The 19,387-nt window shown below is 35.3% G+C and overlaps 1 protein-coding gene across 1 annotated transcript; it reads right to left on the bottom strand.

The window, feature by feature from the left end:
- Window positions 1-2,035: 2,035 nt before the first annotated feature.
- Window positions 2,036-19,062, bottom strand: LOC147073615 (uncharacterized). Its single transcript, XM_085944901.1, has 10 exons — window positions 19,021-19,062; window positions 16,159-16,245; window positions 14,972-15,058; window positions 12,215-12,292; window positions 10,336-10,422; window positions 8,217-8,306; window positions 7,017-7,067; window positions 6,789-6,827; window positions 4,620-4,706; window positions 2,036-2,383 (listed from the first exon to the last, which is right to left on the bottom strand). The coding sequence occupies exons 1-10, from the start codon at window positions 19,039-19,041 to the stop codon at window positions 2,201-2,203; spliced, it is 810 nt and encodes a 269-aa protein (XP_085801027.1). The 5' UTR covers window positions 19,042-19,062; the 3' UTR covers window positions 2,036-2,200.
- Between the last annotated feature and the right edge of the window lie 325 nt (window positions 19,063-19,387).

Below are 19,387 nucleotides of genomic sequence, written 5' to 3'. Positions count from 1 at the left end.
ATAATATATGTACAATTTAATATGAAATAATAAAAAAATATAATACGAGTATCAAAGCAAATGCATTATTCTGTAAAAATTCACACACATTAATATAACTCTTTTCTGGTGTATTTTATAATAAAATTAGTCATGTTAGTATACCTTTTCCATGTCTCCGTATTTCTTACGCATTTCATATTTTTCTCTGATGCGTCAGAAGCACACGGAAGCCTATATTTTGAATAATACTGGCGTCAGAATAGTGTGCACGCCTTCATACAAAATATAGGCGTCCGATGTGCTTCTGATGCATCACGACACGACACGTAAGTCTAGTATGAATCCAGCTTAAGACAACAATTATTTAGCGATGGTGTTGGTTAGTTTTTAAAATTCAATCAAACCCCGCGAAAACCAAGACACAGTACTCGTAGATAATAGTAAAAAAAATACTCGTCTATCTATAAAATATCTAAAATTATGCAATTAAATCATACATAACTTTGGATATTTTATAGATAGAACATTTTTTTTCTGTGATAGTTTGGTTTCTGCAGGGTTTAATGAATTTAAGAAAAAATTAACTTCATCCAACGAAAATAAATAAGTTTGTATGAAAAAGTGTGCAAAAATTTGTCTAATCGCCCAAAATATTCCTAAATTATTATGGTTTGGTTTAATTGATTTTTAAAAACTAACCAACACCATCTGTAAGTTAATTGTAGTCTTTATTAAATAAATACAAATATGTATGACTAACAAAGTTTAATGTGCACTATTTATGGCGGATCTTCACAGCCTACCTCCACCCTTCGCTACTACCTTACTAGATGCAATTCGGAGATCATGCACCACCTAGAAAAAAATGTGAAACCGCTACTCATGCAGCCACCGTGTTCTAACGCTAATTAAATGTTTAGAGGTCATTTTGAAAGGTTTGGAAATCGAGCTCAACTAAGATTAGATAATATTAAACTATTCGATAACTACTTAGATACAATCATTAATCGCAGATGTAGTCCACTTGTTTGTCATTGTGATAACACTTTTTGCGTACAAACACATCCACACACATGGGAATGTCCTAAAATATATACGGAAAGGGAAGAGCTGCTCAAGTTGGTTCAACTATAAATAGATTTTGTTACTTATTATAATTTTGCCAATATATGCTCCATTCCAATTCAGGCTACTTCTTTGGCGTAACAAAACAAAAACAAAACTTGTGATAAACTAGATTCTTTGACTAGCTCTTAATTATCTTGTTAAATTACACACTCAAGAAAAGGGACCGCTTATTGGAACGCCGTTGGTTTATTTCTATACACTTTAACTTATATTACTTAATTATATAATGGCTTCTCGTTGTTTTTATTTTTAAAGTACCAACTGTCACTCTGACGTTAAATAGTTTGTTTACGTAAGGAATTGCAAATGGCCGTCAATAATAAATTTGCTGTTAAGGCAACGGAACAATTCTAAACTATAATAATATACTGTATAATCATACATAATTTTGAAAAACACTTTCTGAGAGAGTATATTATAACCAATAGAAAAAATCTTTTTTGAAAAAAGTAAGCCACCCCGACGGGGAATCGAACCTTGTATCTCCCGGGTTTACGCCCCACCCGTCGCATTTACCAATATACTACGCAGTGACATACTTTCAAATTGTATGTTCAATAATTAGAATGATACATTCTTAAAATCTTGTGAATTCTTCGTTGAATAAAAGAAATAGTTAATTATTCTGTATAATCGTTACGATTTCAGTATCATACTGTGAGTGTGGCGTAAAGGTAGTGCGTTCGGCTGATAACCGAACAATCGGTGGTTCGAATCCAATCGAGTGCGTTTATTTTTGTGTGAAAAATAAATAATTATGTGTTACATGTCACACGCCAAAAATACACTCTGATCTGATTTTCCAAACGCGCCTAAGGAAGTATAACTTCAAAAATTGCTTCAAATCCAAACGTAGAATCCCGTGATACGCCAGATTAAGACTGGGTGTGGTGTGGTAAGGTCAATAACACTGTGGATAATTTTTAATGTTTGTATATTTGTCTTTTCACAACCTTAAATTTAATATTTTATCAATAGTAGGTATTTTCATAAAATAAAATCACACTGAAAATTAGTTTAATTTTTTTATGATATAGGTACTGACGTTGATATTATTGTGTATATTTTATTTTATTGAGATGGCAGAATTTTAAGTTCCACCACCACCCTTCGATGACTTGGTCTCTGGCGCCTGTTTACTATGAACACTGAGACATGCTGTTACAGTTGTTGTCGGCTGGTTTTTTTTTAAATTCTTCCTTATGCTGTCACAAGTTGCCTTATCCCGGTGCTGGAAACCTTTTCCCGTATAGTCGAATTGTTCGACGGTCGCCTATAAAAAGATCAATAATCAATTCGGTAGTCAGATGGCAGAAGGACCCATCTCGTTGCTCTAGGATTAGTTTGTCCAAAGCGACAATATGTGAAATGGTCAGGAGACGAAAAACAAAGTTCATTTAAATGCCGGAAGATCTTTCATATTACAGACATAGTCAGTAAAGTTTGACAACACTAATATCAGAAAAGGATAAAGCGATCCGTTGACCAATCACGTAGTAGAGGGGGTGGTAACCGTATAATAATTCTTGACGGTGATTGGTCCGCACATTGGACAAACTAATACCGACTGATTGTTTTGTACCATGGTTCCTTGGACATTTTTTGAAAAAATATTTCTGTTTCTAATGAAAAATATAATATTTTTTTCCCCAAACTATGTTCCGCGGAACACCAGTGTTCCACCAAACCTGAATAGGTGTTCCGCGACCATTTGGAAAGGTTTTATACACTGGAACACATTTAAAGATCTTTTACTAATTAGAAGTAAAATAAGTAAAACTAAAATAATTAAAGAATGTACTTCATATTGAAAGCTGATGATCAATCTCCACTGATGTTTATGACGTCAAGTATCTAGGTAGCTTATGGCTCCCACAAGGGGGGGGCTGAAAGACCTCTAGCCTGGGGGCCCGGCGTGAGAGATCGACGAGTCAAGTGAGATAAACACACATCACAAACATGCACTAATAGTAAAAAATGTCGCCTGCGGCGCTGTTTCATTTCAAGCTTACTAAAAGTTAATAGTATGTCGTTTTTCCATACTATTGTCGATATTTGACATGTCCATAATTGTGCAATCGACATAAAAGTGGGTGTAATAAAAATACAAAAAATCGCTAAAAATACCCTTAATTTTACCTCGAACACCATTTAGAATATGCAACTGTAGATCGTCACATTGCCTTTAACCTTAGCGATAAGTAAGTGGCCCGCCAAAGATCCTAGCCTGGGGGGCCGCTTCGGGATGTGGGGGCCATGATCTAAGTACAGACGAAGGACCATCTTTTGTCACACCGTGCGCATGAAAAAGATGGGGTACCTATATTGTTTTTAACTGATCGGCTGTCAGCTTGTCAGTTTAACGACAGTTGCCAAAATTGGAAGAACGGTTAGCTGCGCTAAAAAATAACCTACAAAATAAACTAAGTGTTCCGTTAAAATTTTCGGGTTTGCGAAATGTTCCATTGCAGAAAAAGTTTGGGAAACCCTGGCATAGACTATAGAGTAGGTATAGTAATTAGACTTATGATGTTTCTGTTGAACACCTGCTTGTAGGGTTTCAAAATATTCTCACGATGACCCTTGTCCATGAAAACTACGTAAGCAACAATACATAATTATATATGTTCACTATCCGATCTATATAATGATCAACAAGTAGTTAGTATAAGATTTACTAAAGGACTAAGGTTAGTCAGTTAGGTAAGTTACTAAGGATCCGTAGCGCTAAGTTATGTTAAAATACCCGTTTTACAATTATCAATTATAATTAACTATTTCTTTTATTCAACGAATGTACCATTCTGATGAACAATTTCTCAAATAAAGAAAAACACTTTCTGAGAAAATATATTATAACCAATGTGTCGACCAAGTGTTTTTCAAAAATTATGTATGTTCAATAATCAGAATGGTGCATTCTTAAATCTTCTGAATTATTCGTCGAATGAGTAGTTAATTATAAATTATTAGTTAGTTTAAGTAAGTTACATCATTAAAATACTGGAGAAATCCACGACTTCGGTTAGTAATTGAAGTAATAGGTATCTACTTTGATTTAATAAAAACAAAAACCGATTGCCAAAGTAGCTTGATTTAGAAGAACGCTGATGAGTGGGTATTAAAAAGGCCAATAGGTAAAAATTTGTCGCAATTAGTACGTCGCCTTGTAGCATAGAGGTAAATGCAACGGACGGGGCGTAAACCCAGGAGATGCAGGGTTCGATTCCCTGCTAGGGTGGCTTACTTTTTTCAAAAAGGATTTTTCGATTGGTTATAATATATTTTCTCAGAAAGTGTTTTTCAAAAATTATGCATGTTCAATAATTATCAATTAACTGAATTCAATGAAATATTTTAATATGAAATATTTTAAATTCGTTAATTACGTCATATTCGTTTTGGACAATTAAATCGGGCTGGTTACACCATGCTATAAAAATGGGTAATTTTGCGTCGTAACTTTAACTGAAAATTGACAAAAACTACAATTTGTGTAGTCGCTTCACCTTGCTGATGTCACACCAGCATTTCCTGCAGATGGCAGTGGGTTTGGTGCAAGTATCTAGACAAAATACTCCGTCAATTGATGCATCCTGTAATAAGAAATAAGAATAATTAAAATGTGTTGTAACGGAGACACAAAAATGCACGGCACAAGTAAAACCTGGTATAATAATATATAGGGAATCCAATCCCGAGCCAAAATTCTGATCCCGGGATTTCGGGATTACAATTTGACAATCCCGGGATCCCGGGACTGGTCCCGTGATTGGCATTGTTTTCCATTGTTAATATAAAAGTTTAATATTTACAAATAACATTGATAAAATCGGTCAAAAATAAATCTAGTATAGTTTATTCTATTTAAGACATTTATATTGTATACGTTCAATCTAGGAAATACAGAAGTTTAATGGAGTAAATAATATTGTAATATAAATGAATTTAATATGAGATTGCTGTTTCTGATAGTAAAGACATAAAGAATGGATTAGCGAGATTTAAAATAGTAAAGCAAATAATCATGGCGTACTTATGGCCTTTCCGCTTCATAAATCTAATTAGTCAGCTAAATATGAAACTGCTGTAAAACGTATGATATCATGGTGGAATTACTTTGTTAAAAGTGCGAAGCATTGTGTTTTTCCAATCTTTCTTATTTTTAATAATGTATGTGAAAAAAATAAAATGAATCGGCTACCTACACATGGGTATAAATCAAACTTCATTCAAACGCAGTTTATTTCTAATGTAGTTATTTTTTATTAAAAGTATTTTTTCTGATATATTTTCGCTTTTATTTTATTTTTCATAAAAATTTATAAAAAAAATCAATCCCGAAATCCCGGGATTATGTTTATCAATCCCGGGATGCATAGGTATCGAAAATAGCTCGGGATCCCGGGATCCGGGATTGGAGTCCCTAATAATATATTCTTGATAGAAATTGATCCAAATATCTTACGAACGGTCGTTTTGTGTGTCGTTACCAATTCACGTACCTGTAGGTATTATTTTTAAATAAAATATCTCTATAAAAATTCTAGGTACCTACCGCCTGTGCCTCTTCCAATGCGAAATTAATTTAAAAATCTCTACGTGGCTGAGCCATTTTTATTCGCATTTATTCCTTATTTCCCCACCCATCTCCAAATTCCTTGTAATTGTCACAAGACCAGGCAAGTGCGGAGTTACAATCATAATTCAAGCGTAAATGAGACATTCAGTTAGATCGACACAGCGTGCGGGTTTCTAATAGCTTTCCGTCACTTAGTGATTGACTCAATAATACAGACTGATTAAGAAGTAGTTCGTCAGCTTGATATAGTGGGACCGTCGGATACTTCTGAATACCTGGCAAGCCGTGATACCGGCTATCATCGTTCATACAACCTGCCATCATCATTCATATATCATTATCATCCATAAACAGTGTACCGTCAAGTTCTGCGCACCGGGTGACCTAAATCAAACAATACCGCGCGAAGTGACAGTTGCAACCAGCCCATGGAGCCATCAAAAATCATCATAAAGGTCAGTGTCTGGCATTCTGTTAAATTGCCCCCACCCCTAGATCTGGCATCCAGATCGTCCTGAAAAATAATACAGTCCACTGCTAAAAGCGCCACCATTACTGAGTTAAAATTATTGAGTAAAGCGTCAATTACATTGAGCTTTTTTACGAGCTGCTTATTGGCGAATTTATAATCTGCCTGTAAATTCGCCCAGTGTAATCATCGAATAAGCTAATAAGCAGGTTGTAAACACTCCACCGAGAAAAGTTGAAAGCCGGTCAACTTAATACGCTACACGCGGCGTGTGGGCCTACTGCGCCTGCGCAGTAGAGCGCAAGTACCAACCTCCCGGTAAAAAAACGAACTACGTTCCGTCAAAATAGTGGCTGGCTTGTGGCTTTCCAGCGAATGGAAAGTTTTGTGTGTAATCATCAAATCGCAGAAGCTGAACCGCCCGCTTTTAAATTCGCCAATAAGCAGCTCGTAAAAAAGCTCAATGTAATTGACGCTTAAGAACTAAAAATATACGTGTTTTTATAAGTTATCAATTATAAGATAAAAGCTTGGGTCAAGGTCCCAAACAAGCGTCCGGACTTAACTCAAAAAAATTGTAGCAACCCTAAATTATTATAATAGACAATTTATAAATCAAATTATCACCTGTCCAGTTTGCGCGATTAGACATTTTTTGCAAGCAGTCTGAAATTACAAAATAAAAATAGTTTAATAAATCAATGGTGGATATAATATATTTATCAGGGAACACAAACTTATTAATAGGAATTGGCTTACTAGGGAAACTGTTACCCTACTGGGAGTGGTAGAAAATGCTACGGATGTTGTGGAAAAAATATGGGATAAACTTAGTACACCTTATTTATTTCTCACCTCTTCTGATGGTTTATCAATCTTCTTATCCGTGCACTCCACTGTCGTCTTCTAGAATAACGTACAGTTTTTAGTTATTATACAGTTTTATCGATAGTAGATAATAAAAACCACAGGGGTAGGTATATCTAATAGTATGATAATAATTAATTAATAACAACACTAATTATTACAATACATGCTTGGGTATATATTTTATGGGTTTGGCTTAGGGAGCGTTTAATTAAATTTAAAAACTAACCAACACGACCTGCAATGTGTATTCTTAGTTCAATGAAAACAAATATGTAGGTAGGTATGTCAAACAAAGCTTAGAGAGCACATATTTATGTCGGGTCTCTGCGTCTACAATCTACACCAGTGGTTCTCATGTGCGGCCACCAGAGGATTTTGCTGCGGCCACAATGCGCGTGGAGCGACCAAGTGAAAGAGCTGACTGGGCACTATCCATTCTGCCCTGTCAGAAGCGGAAGTATGGCGAAATTTAAATGTGGTCACGATCCTCAGCCATGATTGCACGACCAAGAAGAGAAGATTGAAAATGAGTCATGACCAAGTACTTAAAAACCATTTTAATAATACCACGGTTGAAAAAAATTGGTCGAAGTTATTTATACGTTGACCAAGAATCAAGTCAATTCAAAGAATTTACAACAATTGCTTTATTAATGTTGTCGATTTTTCCTACTACTGTATACTGTGAAAGATCATTCAGTGTAATGCCCTTCATAAATAATAACAAATATCGAAGATAGTTGACAGAATAGATGTAAACTTAAAAGCAGCCATGCGGCTCGCATTGGAAAAAAGGAATATTGAGGAATTTCCATATGCATTATTCTAAAATAAATAGATATATACTAAAATGTTCAAATGTCTTTTATTAAATGGACTTGTATAAATAAATAAATTGATCCAATTTTTTTGTAAATAAAATTTAGCTGTAACAACAAAAGTGAAATTTGCTGCGGCCGCCAGACGTTTCCATAGAACTGTCAATGTCAATTGTGCGGCCACAGTTAAATTTAACCTGAGAACCACTGCTCTACACCTACAATATACCTCCACCTTGTACAAAACAATCAATAAACGATAATTTGATCTGCAATAATCAAGAGAGCTTTTTAAAAAGTCAAATTTAAGGGAACAGTTTTAACGGAAAGCTACCATTTTTTCGTATGAAATTGATTATTTTCTTACCTTTTCTGGCATATTTTCGTCAGGACAAATTATTGGCAACACTGGTGGAGGCTCATCACATTTCTTATGCGGATGTTTCACCTTCAAATCCTGATAGACATAATATAATATATTATATAGTATGGATATTAAATATTATAGTATAGACCAGCTGTGGCGAACCTATGGCACACAAGGTAATTAGGTATCAACATACCATATAAATAAATATATGATTTAATATTTATATTTTTTTTACCTATATTACTCGACAACCTAACCTAACCTAACCACTAAGCTACAATATTCTGAGTAGAGTTTACACGAGTTGACAAGTAAAAGTGTATAAGTAACGCCATAGCACATTTATGTACATAAACATAGCCATACTCTAACATAAATTCTTTTTTTGCAATAAACACTATTCATATATTTTGGGTCCAAAGTTCGATGAAAACAAAAATAAATATGACTGCCAAAGTGTGCATTATTTTTGTCGAATATCCACAGTCTACCTCTATTAATATGATTTGGCCGAGGGACGTTTTAATATGTTATAATATTGAGCACATAACAAATTATTAATTCAAGGCGTTCACAACATGACATTAAGAATAAAAAGTACTTACAAGTAAATTAACTTTGTATAGAAAAAAAAACATCTGGAAAGAAAAATGACACTCACTTTTTTGTCGGGTCTGCCGAATGGCATAATCTGTTCTAACGCCATTACAATAAAGGTAATATTGCTATAAATTCCCGATGCTTTGTGTCGGGTCTGCCGAATGGTTCGGTTCGAACGGGTCGCTCAAATGAAGATTGACACTAGAAACACTGTTCTTACGCCATTACAATAAAGGTGATATTCCTATAAATTACCGATCCGTTATATCGCATAATGGAAATTGCGTGACGTCTACCTATACATGTGCGAATGTCGCTATGCGTGAATTTATTTGCTAGCTACTGTATTGAATGCGTTGTCCATTAATAATGTCATTGCAAAAGAAATAAAATTAATAAAAATAATTCAAGAAAACTACAAATTAAACAATAAAATAGTCTTTAAAAACAAAATACTTAATGCATCGGTAAAAATGTTTACATCTCTAGGGAGTGCATTGACCAGCCGCACAGCCCTCGCTATTGGAGCCTGGTGAGCCTGGCATGAGGAAACAGGTTTCATCCAAAATAGGTCTCATGGCTGCTACCACTCATGTAATTGACGGGTACATAACAATTAAATTTTTCCAGAATATCCGGATTGGAAACTATACCGCGTGAGAGCAAGGAAAAGTGCTTTAAGAGCAGAAGTGACCCAGGAGCTTCAAGAGAATATAAGGCAAACATGCTTTGAAGAGTAAGTCAGAAAATACTCTTTTGAGAAACCGTCAAAATTAATATAATTATATACTTACATTAAAATAAAAATGTCGAAAATATTTCTTCTGAACACGCTCTAAAACAAGTTTATAGGAAACCTTACAAGGACTCCATATTATAACGGAACCATATTCAAAAATACTCCGTACTAACAACACTAAGTGTACGTCCTGAGTGGCAGCGTTCGGCGCAGCGTTGAGCGTTTTGCGCAACTCAAACGTATAACCGTGTGTGAAAATGTTCGTAGACAATGTCCTTTTTTGGATAAACATTTATACGGCTATACGTTTGAGTTGCGCAAAACGCACAACGCTGCGCCGAACGCTGGCACTGAGGCCTCACACATAGACTGTACATAAAACATTTGGATTCTTGAATGGCTTGGCTTGTCTCATGATGACGAAGAAGAAGTGATGTATGAGCTAAATGGTAAACGTGAGTCAAACATTATGCCAAGATCTTTAGTTATATAATATTCAACCATTACTTGTTCTCGGCATACAGAAATGGGAAAATTTTATTTTTCCACGTTCAACAAAACTCAATATCTGCGCTCGCGACTGTCACAAACCATGCTACGGCGTCATCTGCTAAAGTCTATTCAATAATCATGACGGCTTCATTAATTATGTCAAGAGAGACAATTAAACCAACGATTAGATTACTGAATCACCTACTTATAGTGTGAATTTTATCAGAATTTACAAGATTTTAAAGAAATTTTGCAGTTTTCCAACTAAAATTACTTATTTTTTACCTTGTTTGGTATATTTTTGTCATCGTGATTTGACGTCACTGGTAAGGGCGCACCGTGTCTCTTATGCGGACGCCGAATTTTGAATCCCTGGAATAAGTATAGATTATAATTATAGTATATTTTAGTGGTCATAGTGTTGCACCGCCAAAACGACCCCTCTTCCCAACAGCAAATTCAATGATAAATAAAACATACACCATACATCATTGATGTGATGAAGGTGTGTACACAATTTCTGACAATTCAGAAATCATTCATTGGTCGTAGGGACTGCAATACCGAATGAAAATGTCAATACCGGTTTTTCGGTATTTCCAATTGAATATCGGTATTTCTTAAACATTAAAAAAATCAGAAGTGTGTGGTTATCAATAATAAATATAGATATTAAAATCTTTTTAAAATATTATTTTATAGCAAAAACCTACATACCTACATTTATTATGTTGACATTTAAAAATATGTATTGATCATAATTGTAGAACTAGTGATTTTTTAGAAATAATTTGAATATATTTATAATTTTATCTAAAGCCCTCTAAAGTTCAAATAAAGTGCAAATAAGTCCGGCTGCAGGAAAAGCTTCCTAAATTCAACGCTTGTACAGTCATCAATAAGTATAGAATAATTGAACATTTTTGTCACGGATGTTTTATATTTCGAAATAATATTATGATAATTTGTAAAATATTTTTTGATGAAATTTGTTTTATTATTTTTTCACCTCTGTTGGATTCACTCAATATATTTGCATTTTAGCAGCACATAACGTATAATTCATTTTCAAAAACGTAAACGAGTGTGCTTTCTTAATACCGAAAATTCCGCTATTTTGGATTTTGAAAACCGGTATTTCGGTATTGATAAATACCGGTTTTGCAATCCCTAATTGGTCGGCGTATTAGTAATATACCCCATGCAGCATATCAGGTATCGACTGGTGTGAACTGATATTTAGCGAATGTGGTTATAATAGAGGTTTTACCAAAATAAAGGTGGTCAATATACGATTTTCGACTGTAAGGGCGTCTCCATGAGCGCAGTGAAATATTCCAACCTCGTTGGGGTACATATATCGTGAAATTTATGTATGACATCCAATTCAACTGCATAGTTTAAAATCCAATTAGTCCATTGCCACTTGTGTCGCATGCGCCCGACGAAGGTTTATTATCTAGCCACTTTTACAACTCAACTTTAAGATAAATGCTCCACCTATTAGAGGCACCCAGCAGAAGTTTGCAATTTGAGACATTTTTTTAATAATAATTAACAATTTAAAAATTTTAATTAATAAAAATGCGTAGGTACTTATCTAAAAGCACTAAAAATATTTTTTTAAAGGATCCTTTTCTCATTTGGCATATTTAATGATTTCTATTTCACGATTTTTAAGACTTTGTCGCCCTTTACCTTTCGCTCAATATTATTCTAAAATGATGTTATTAACAAACTAAACTAACTAACATTTAGGCCAGTATCAGACTACCAAGGATCTTTGTCAAATATATTTTATAAAATCTTTTACAGTGCAGGAACCTAGGAGATAATCAATAGTCAGCCATTCGAAAAACATCTTTTATAAAAGGTTATTGCACGGATTACTAACAAAAAACAAAAAAACAAATTATTCTAATTAATTAATATAAGTATATTATTACTATAAGTTGGCCACTCGCCCAACCCATTTTGTCCTTGAACTATATCGAACTTACAATTTTATTTGCCCAGCCGCGATATCAACCCCTGACCCATGACTTCATAGGTAGCCGCTAATACCAACTTAATCACTGTGGTAGCTAATAATATAATTATTGTATTTTGGTTTAATCTAAATTAAGTCTAGATGGTGTTTTTTGTAATCAATTTATTGTCTTACCTCCTGTTGTATAATTGGCAACGCTGGCGAGGGCGCATCGATTTTTTTTTCACGCAGGCTACGCGTTGTCGACCCCTGCTGTAATAATTGAAATATTAATTAACATTGATTGTTTAAATAACTTGTTGTTACCCGGATCGCTTCGTTCATGTGTGTATTATTTTTATGTTCAATAACCATATTGTGGTCTTCATTTAATAAATGCTAGGAGAAATCATTAAAAAAAAGGTTACCATAGATGTTTTTTATAATGTATCTTATCTGAATTTATAAGGTTTAAGGGAAAAGATTTTGGCGAAATCTAACATTGTTATCTCGTGTGAATTATTTTTGTTGTAGAGAATTTCCAACGCAGTCGACGGTCGGCGTTGCGTTTTCGATCTTTGCGCGTCTATTCTACACACAAGACACAAGAAGAGGTAGGTGCGTATCGAATTATTAGCACTTATTGTCACAATTACAATAAATTAGTTGTAATTGTTGCAATAAATGCTATGTTTTGATAGCACCTCTCTTGGCTGTGATAACTTTAGAGCGAGATAGACAGTTTTGAATGTTTAACGGCTAACTTATTGTAACAATTATAATTTATCAATGTCCTCAATACATAAATATATAACACTTTAGCGGTCGATAATCAGCCTTGTGTATAGAATAGACCCACTGGAATAGAACATAAATCATACTGTCGCGTATTGTATAGTGTATATCAGTTGTGGTCACATTGTATGTCATAGCATCATGCACACAAACATAAACCCTCTTCAAACAAATTGCGGGACATACTCGGTCTTAATCGAGCGCTCACGAGGCCCAACGTTTGGTGTTAATCATCAGTAGTTTTTCTACACCTAGGAATGTATCAGGACATTGCCCACTGAAGAAGGAAGCCGATACATTACACGACTGGTCCTACTTTCCGTTGTCTACGGATGACCTGTCATTGCCTGTCATTGTCTATAGAGTGCTCATACTGACGCGTCTGTCATGTTCAATTGTCGTAGTATTCTTAGTTTCAGATTTCTTTCAGATTATTTTAACGTACGAGTATCTTGGAGACTTTGGAGTTCATCTGATTAGAAGTGACGATCAAAGTAAGTAAACTTCTTCTGTGTATAATAATAGCATAATGCACTAGAACGTTTGTCAATGTGACAGTCGATTCTAAACGACAATAACTAATAACTTATTATTATACTCTTCAGTCATTATAGAATACCAAACTCTGCTTGCGAGTACTTTATCAATAAATAGTATGGCAGTGGACCACTCGTTGCTTGTGCAAAAAGTTATGCTCAAGCTTTATTAAAAATTAATTATTCTAAATAATAAATATATAGTAGATACATACAAAAAACAATACGGACATTCAAAACTATGTGAAAAGATCTTCATGCCGCAATTTTTTAAGCGCAACAAAATTGGCCTCTGTGGCGACCACGTCGGACGGTCCGATGAACCAAACAGCTGGTTGGACCGATTTGAACATCTCTCTCTAGTTCTCTGCCACATGTATTTGTTGGTCGGGTGATAAGTCCTACCTCAAACAGCTTGGCAGCGAATCCACAGTGGATTAGCACGACGCTATTCGATGAAAGCATATTTGTTTTTTTAAATCGGTCCATTACAAAAGAAATCATAATTATTAGGTGTCCTCAGCACAGGCAGGTAGATATGTAAGGACACGTCACCGATTTGTGAAGTCGGGGACGCACAAATCCAAAGTAAAATCGTTTAAAAATCAACAGTATCGTTTAAAAGCATACATAGGTGAAACGGCAAATAATTTTCAACAGTAGGTGGAACGAAATTTCGCAGTCGTCACCAATCGGAGACTGACAGTCGAGGTGTGAGCACGTCAATTTGTTTTGTGATGGCATCGGAGGAATATATTCTTAAATCGTGTAAAGATGACTAAAAAACGTTCCGCATGTACTTGAAAAAGAAAACATGTCAATGAATATACTATTATTATTACGAATATAATAATAAACATAACATTAAAAGGACGTATGATGATTTTTTATGACAAATTATATTTCGTTCGACTCGCGTCATTTGCACAATCCGCGCATCGCCTAGTCACGATCTTTTTAGACCATGTCTCAGCTGAAGTATAGCCTCAAGACCATACTTCAGTGAAACGGCAAATAATTTTCAACTATAGGTGCGATGAAATTTCGGACTCGCTGGCAATCGGAGAGCGAAAGTTGAGCTGTGAACACGTCAATTTGTTTTGTGATGGCGACGGGGGAACTAATTTTTAAATCGTGTAAAGATGACAAAAAAACGTTACTCATTTACTTGAAAAAGAAAACATGTCAATGAATATATTAATATTATTACTAATAGAAAAATAAACATAACATTGAATGGACGCATGTTGTATTTTTATGACAAATTATGTTGTGTTCTGCACGCGTCGTTTGCACAATCTTCGCGTCGCGAAGTCACGATCGTTTTAGACCGTGCCCCAGCTGAAGTATAGCCTTAAATAAGACATTAGTGTATTTTTCAAAATATTTAAAGATAATCATATATTATGTAAATGTAAATTGTCAGAAAAGTATAACAAGTTCCAAGTTTCGTTTTCTGTCGCCGGGTAGGTGCCGCTAATAGCATTGCGCTTCTCCCAAATGTTTTGAGCTTATTGCTTTAATTTTTTTTTAAATATATATATTATTTATTTACGTGTAACTAACTGAACCAACAGGAAAATTCATTTCACACAGGAGGTGACAGAATTTGAGCTTTTACCTTGATTTCCTTAGAATGCTGACTGCAAATATCCTTTTTTCGGTGCAGCAAACCTTTTCCCGTATCGTAAAAATCTTCTGCATTCATCTATAAAATAATCAATAATCGATCACTGCACGAAGAATAGTTATAGAAAACGAGTCACTTAAATATGAACATACAGTGCGACTTTCAAATCGTGTCTTCTACGTCACCACGGTCGTTTCTGGAACTAAAACTTCTTCTCTTGAATTTATTTTTGCAGCAACTACATTCCCCGCGCCCGTAATTCAGTTTGTGTATGATATCGCGTGGAGTTTTATTAATATTAAATTGCCTAATCCTTTGTGAAAGCCGATGAACAGTATTATTTCTAATGTAGAAATATTTTGAGGAGGAGAAATAGAAAAGACAGTTTTTAATTTAAATTTAAAAAATTCAAAAATGACAAAATTGTAAAATGTGAGTTATTAAGCGTCAATTACATTGAGCTTCTTTACGAGCTGTTTGTTGGCGAATTTAAAAGCGGGCGATTCAGCTACTGCGATTTGATGATTACACACAAAACTTTCCATTCGCTGAGAAGCCACAAACCAGCGACTATTTTGACAGAACGTAGTTCGTTTTTTTACCGGGAGGTTGCTACTGCGCTCTACTACGCAGACGCAGTTGGCCCATACGCCAGCGTGTAGCGTGTAAAGTTGACTGGCTTTCAACTTTTCTTGGTAGAGTGTTTACAACCAGCTTATTAGCTTGTTCTTTGATTACACTGGGCGACTTTACAGGCAGATTGTAAATTGGCCAATAAACAGCTCGTAAAGAAGCTCAATGTAATTGACGCTTTACTCTAGCTAGGCGACTCATATATAAACTAGGTATTTTTATTTATTCAACGAATAATTCACAAGATTTGTTAATAATTTAACGTTATTTCGCGCGTAATTAAATAAGATGCACATAGCTTAATTACATTGGGGTGAATCTAGTGGTTACAGGTACACGTCCTGTCTAGCAGTTAGTAGTAATTGAGGGTTTTCAAATTATGTACCTAGTTCATCAACTATAAGTTGATAGCCAAAAATACAAGAGTTATATTGTACTATTATGGGAGGCGACAATTACTATTAATTGGCATTGCCTTGCGTAGCGTGCTACTTGTGGCATTTTTAATAATAGCATATTCGCGAAAATATACAAAGATGCTTTACCTTGAGGATCGTTATGCCACAGTCTCTGCAAGTTCCAATTGGTTTGCTGCAGGAAAATAGACAGTAGAGCCCTTCTTTCGCAGTAGCCTGCAATAAAATTCAGAATAATTAAAAATTAGAATACCACGCCTGTATTGAGTATTCGGAAATCGCTGACATACCCCGTTTCAGACGGGACACCGATGTCGCGCTCGTATATAATAAGGAGGTCTTTGTATTCGAGTAAAGGGTCCTTTGTATTGTGTTTATGAACGCCCAGCGCTAATGAGTCAACACATAATTTTGCGATATAAATTAGAACATAAAACTGGCTGCGGTCATAAAAACATGTGTATCGGCGGCTTGAGAATGTAGCGGCCGACGGAAAAGTGTACCATACACGCTTTGACTCATTAGCTCCACCAACCGTTAGGTTGAATAGATTCTTTGAAAAATATATGTATTTGTTTAATAACTGATATATTTTTGGGGGTTACATGCACAGTTCGCCGTGAACTTTCTTATCGGAAAGACATGACCGTATATTATACGGACTCAGATTTTATTAGATTCAATATGAACATTTATTCAATTTCCATAGCTGAATTTGGCAAAATTCATGAATTCAAGAATGAAAACCTAACCTAACGTAACAATTAATAATTCAATATAATCGGCTATTTTCAAAATTCGTTTGCTGCTGAAGTGTAAACCGACAAGAAGACATGAAATTTATGTTAGTACTACGCGACCTAAAGAGGTTGGACGGTCTTAATATACGCCCAAATATTTCCGATACAACATTTCACGGTGAAGTGTGATACGGCGAACCGCACACGTACAAGTTTCCAGACACGATTATTGGGACAGTCAATTGTAAACTTCCATAAGTGACGGGTATCCGACATTTTGACCACTTAGTGACCATTTATTATTGTGATCGTAATGCGGAACACTATAATTTTCTAACCACGCGTTGTTTATTTTGTAGGTAATAACTAATAAGTATTAAAATATATGAATGAATAATACCATTGATAACACAAAAAATCCCAATGAAAAAAACGACGGTGATTATTTGCGGTGAGTAATAGTGATTTTGAAGACTTTTTTACGTTCCATAACGTTGATTTTGATAATACTGAAAGTGTATTTATAGAAAATTGTAAAAATGTGCATGAAAATATAGGGAATAATCAAAGAATGACACGGATAGTGAAACCATCAATAAAATATCCCCCAGCGATAGTGAAGATAAGGGTTTCCTCGGGATAGCCGTGATCTCAATGATACATATAATATAGTGGAAGTGACAGCCCGCACAAAAGAAGAAGATATGCAAAGATCAGCGATGATAATGACGATGAAGATATTAATAATTGTAAGACCTTCAATACCTCACCGACCAAATTCAACAAATAGTTGGTACTTATTTCTTCTTCGACCATGTCCGATCCTAATAGGATCTTACGGGCATCCACAGAGTGGACATTGGACGTTAAAGACGCACCTAGCGCGTAACGATTATGTGGCCATTCGATATAATTAGCATGCTATTTAAATGTGTTAATTAAAAAAGTAGTCAGCAGTCAATGTGCTTTAACAGATTTTGTTTTTACGAGAAATCGATGTCAACCACTTGCTCAACCTATTAGGCATAAAGCCCATTGACGCAGCGAGTGCGGCGCTCGCGCAAAATTTCTACAAGTGGCGCGTAAATCAACGAAAATACAACGTAATCAAATACGCCAGCGCCCACTGGATTTCACGACGCATTATACGCGCCCGCCGCATGAATCATCGTTTTTTCGCGAATCACCGCTTCTCGGCGATACGAATGAAAGAAAATACAATGGAGTCCATTCATTGAGCACGGCTACCAAAATTACGCCGCTCGAGGCCTCGTCGATCGACGGGCGAAAAACAATTATTTAATAACAGAGAATCATTGTTTAATTTTACTGCGTGTCAAGTTTATCGCTGGTTGAATAATGTCGTCGTAAATATTTATTACAAGCCCCGAAATAATATAATATTTTTATTGCTTTGTTATGAGAGACGCTTTAAAAATAATTGTTTTGTGCTGCTTGGGCCGCTTATTACATAGGTGAAGGGTAATGCGCGGGAAGAGACGTGTGATTATGCTTATGAATTAACACTGCATTCGCCGACTTCGCCCGCTCGACGCGTTCTATGAGCGCTATCGCTTAGGCACATTCTCTGACTCATACGCAAATTGAAAAACAATATGTGTACTTGTCAGATCCAGGATTCGAGCCTGGGACCCACGATGCTATAGGCCGACGCTTAAGCAACGCCACCAATATATCCCAACAACAAATCAACATTTCCATCGAAAATAGAAGGGTCGATTATACCAACCAATTGTTTGGAGCTCATAAACTCTTTTCAATTATTTTTCGCCAATTCGTTAATAAGCAAAGTTGTCAAAGAAACCAATAAGTATGCAAAAAATAAATTACGATATCTATTAATAGTTTTTTGCAATTTTTACTTTTATATAGTAAGAATATCTAAAAAAATATCCTGTGTACCTACTGAAAATATGCAAATTTTGAAATGACAGTTTTAAAAAAATACCCCACCATTAATATCCGACCATGTCCGATCCTAATAGGATCATATGGGCATCCACAGAGTAGAGGTTTGTATTAACAGGTGTTGTTTTTTACGAGAAATGGATGTCAGCCACTTGCTCAACCTATTAGGTCCATAGCCTGACTCACACACAAATTGAAAAACAATATGTGTACTTGCCAGACCCAGGATTTGAACCTGGGACATACGGCGTTATAGTCCAACGCTTAAGCCGCGCGGCCACCGTGGGTGCTAAACTATTAATAGTATATAACAGTATAATACCTGTCCCGTCATCGCTATCATGCAGTCACGGCAAGCAGGTGTAATTATCTGAAAATATAACATAAAAACAATTCAATGAAAATTTTCATAATATACTTATATTAATTTACATTTTAGTCTATGATAGGTGAAACTAAAGTAACGATTTTTCATATAGGAAAGCACCGAAATGTTCATTGGTGGCGATAGGATGCTAACATTCAAATCATATCATATAACTGTCATCCATTGATGGCTCTAACCACATATAGGTTTTGAAAAATTTTAACGCAACAACATGTCACGAGGCCAAATGACAGTATTGTGTGTGCGGATCATCAACACATCTGAGCAGTGGCGTAAGTAGGGTTGGTGTCACCCGTCAGTG

Source organism: Rhyacophila brunnea, unplaced genomic scaffold (assembly GCF_057557595.1).
Source record: "Rhyacophila brunnea isolate RB1 unplaced genomic scaffold, BYU_Rbru_1.0 scaffold_17, whole genome shotgun sequence".
Taxonomy (NCBI): Eukaryota; Metazoa; Arthropoda; class Insecta; order Trichoptera; family Rhyacophilidae; genus Rhyacophila; species Rhyacophila brunnea.
Note: the sequence above shows the minus strand (reverse complement) of the source record. Positions and strands in the feature narration are given on the sequence as shown.

Bases quoted from the DNA above. Each gene is read 5' to 3' on its own strand.
- LOC147073615 (XM_085944901.1), bottom strand. From the start codon at position 19,041: ATGATAGCGATGACGGGACAG. The intron at 7,068-8,216 runs GTAAGAAAATAA...ACGTTATTCTAG, and splicing joins ACGAAAATATGCCAGAAAAG to AAGACGACAGTGGAGTGCAC. The intron at 4,707-6,788 runs GTGATAATTTGA...TTCTTATTACAG, and splicing joins TAATCGCGCAAACTGGACAG to GATGCATCAATTGACGGAGT.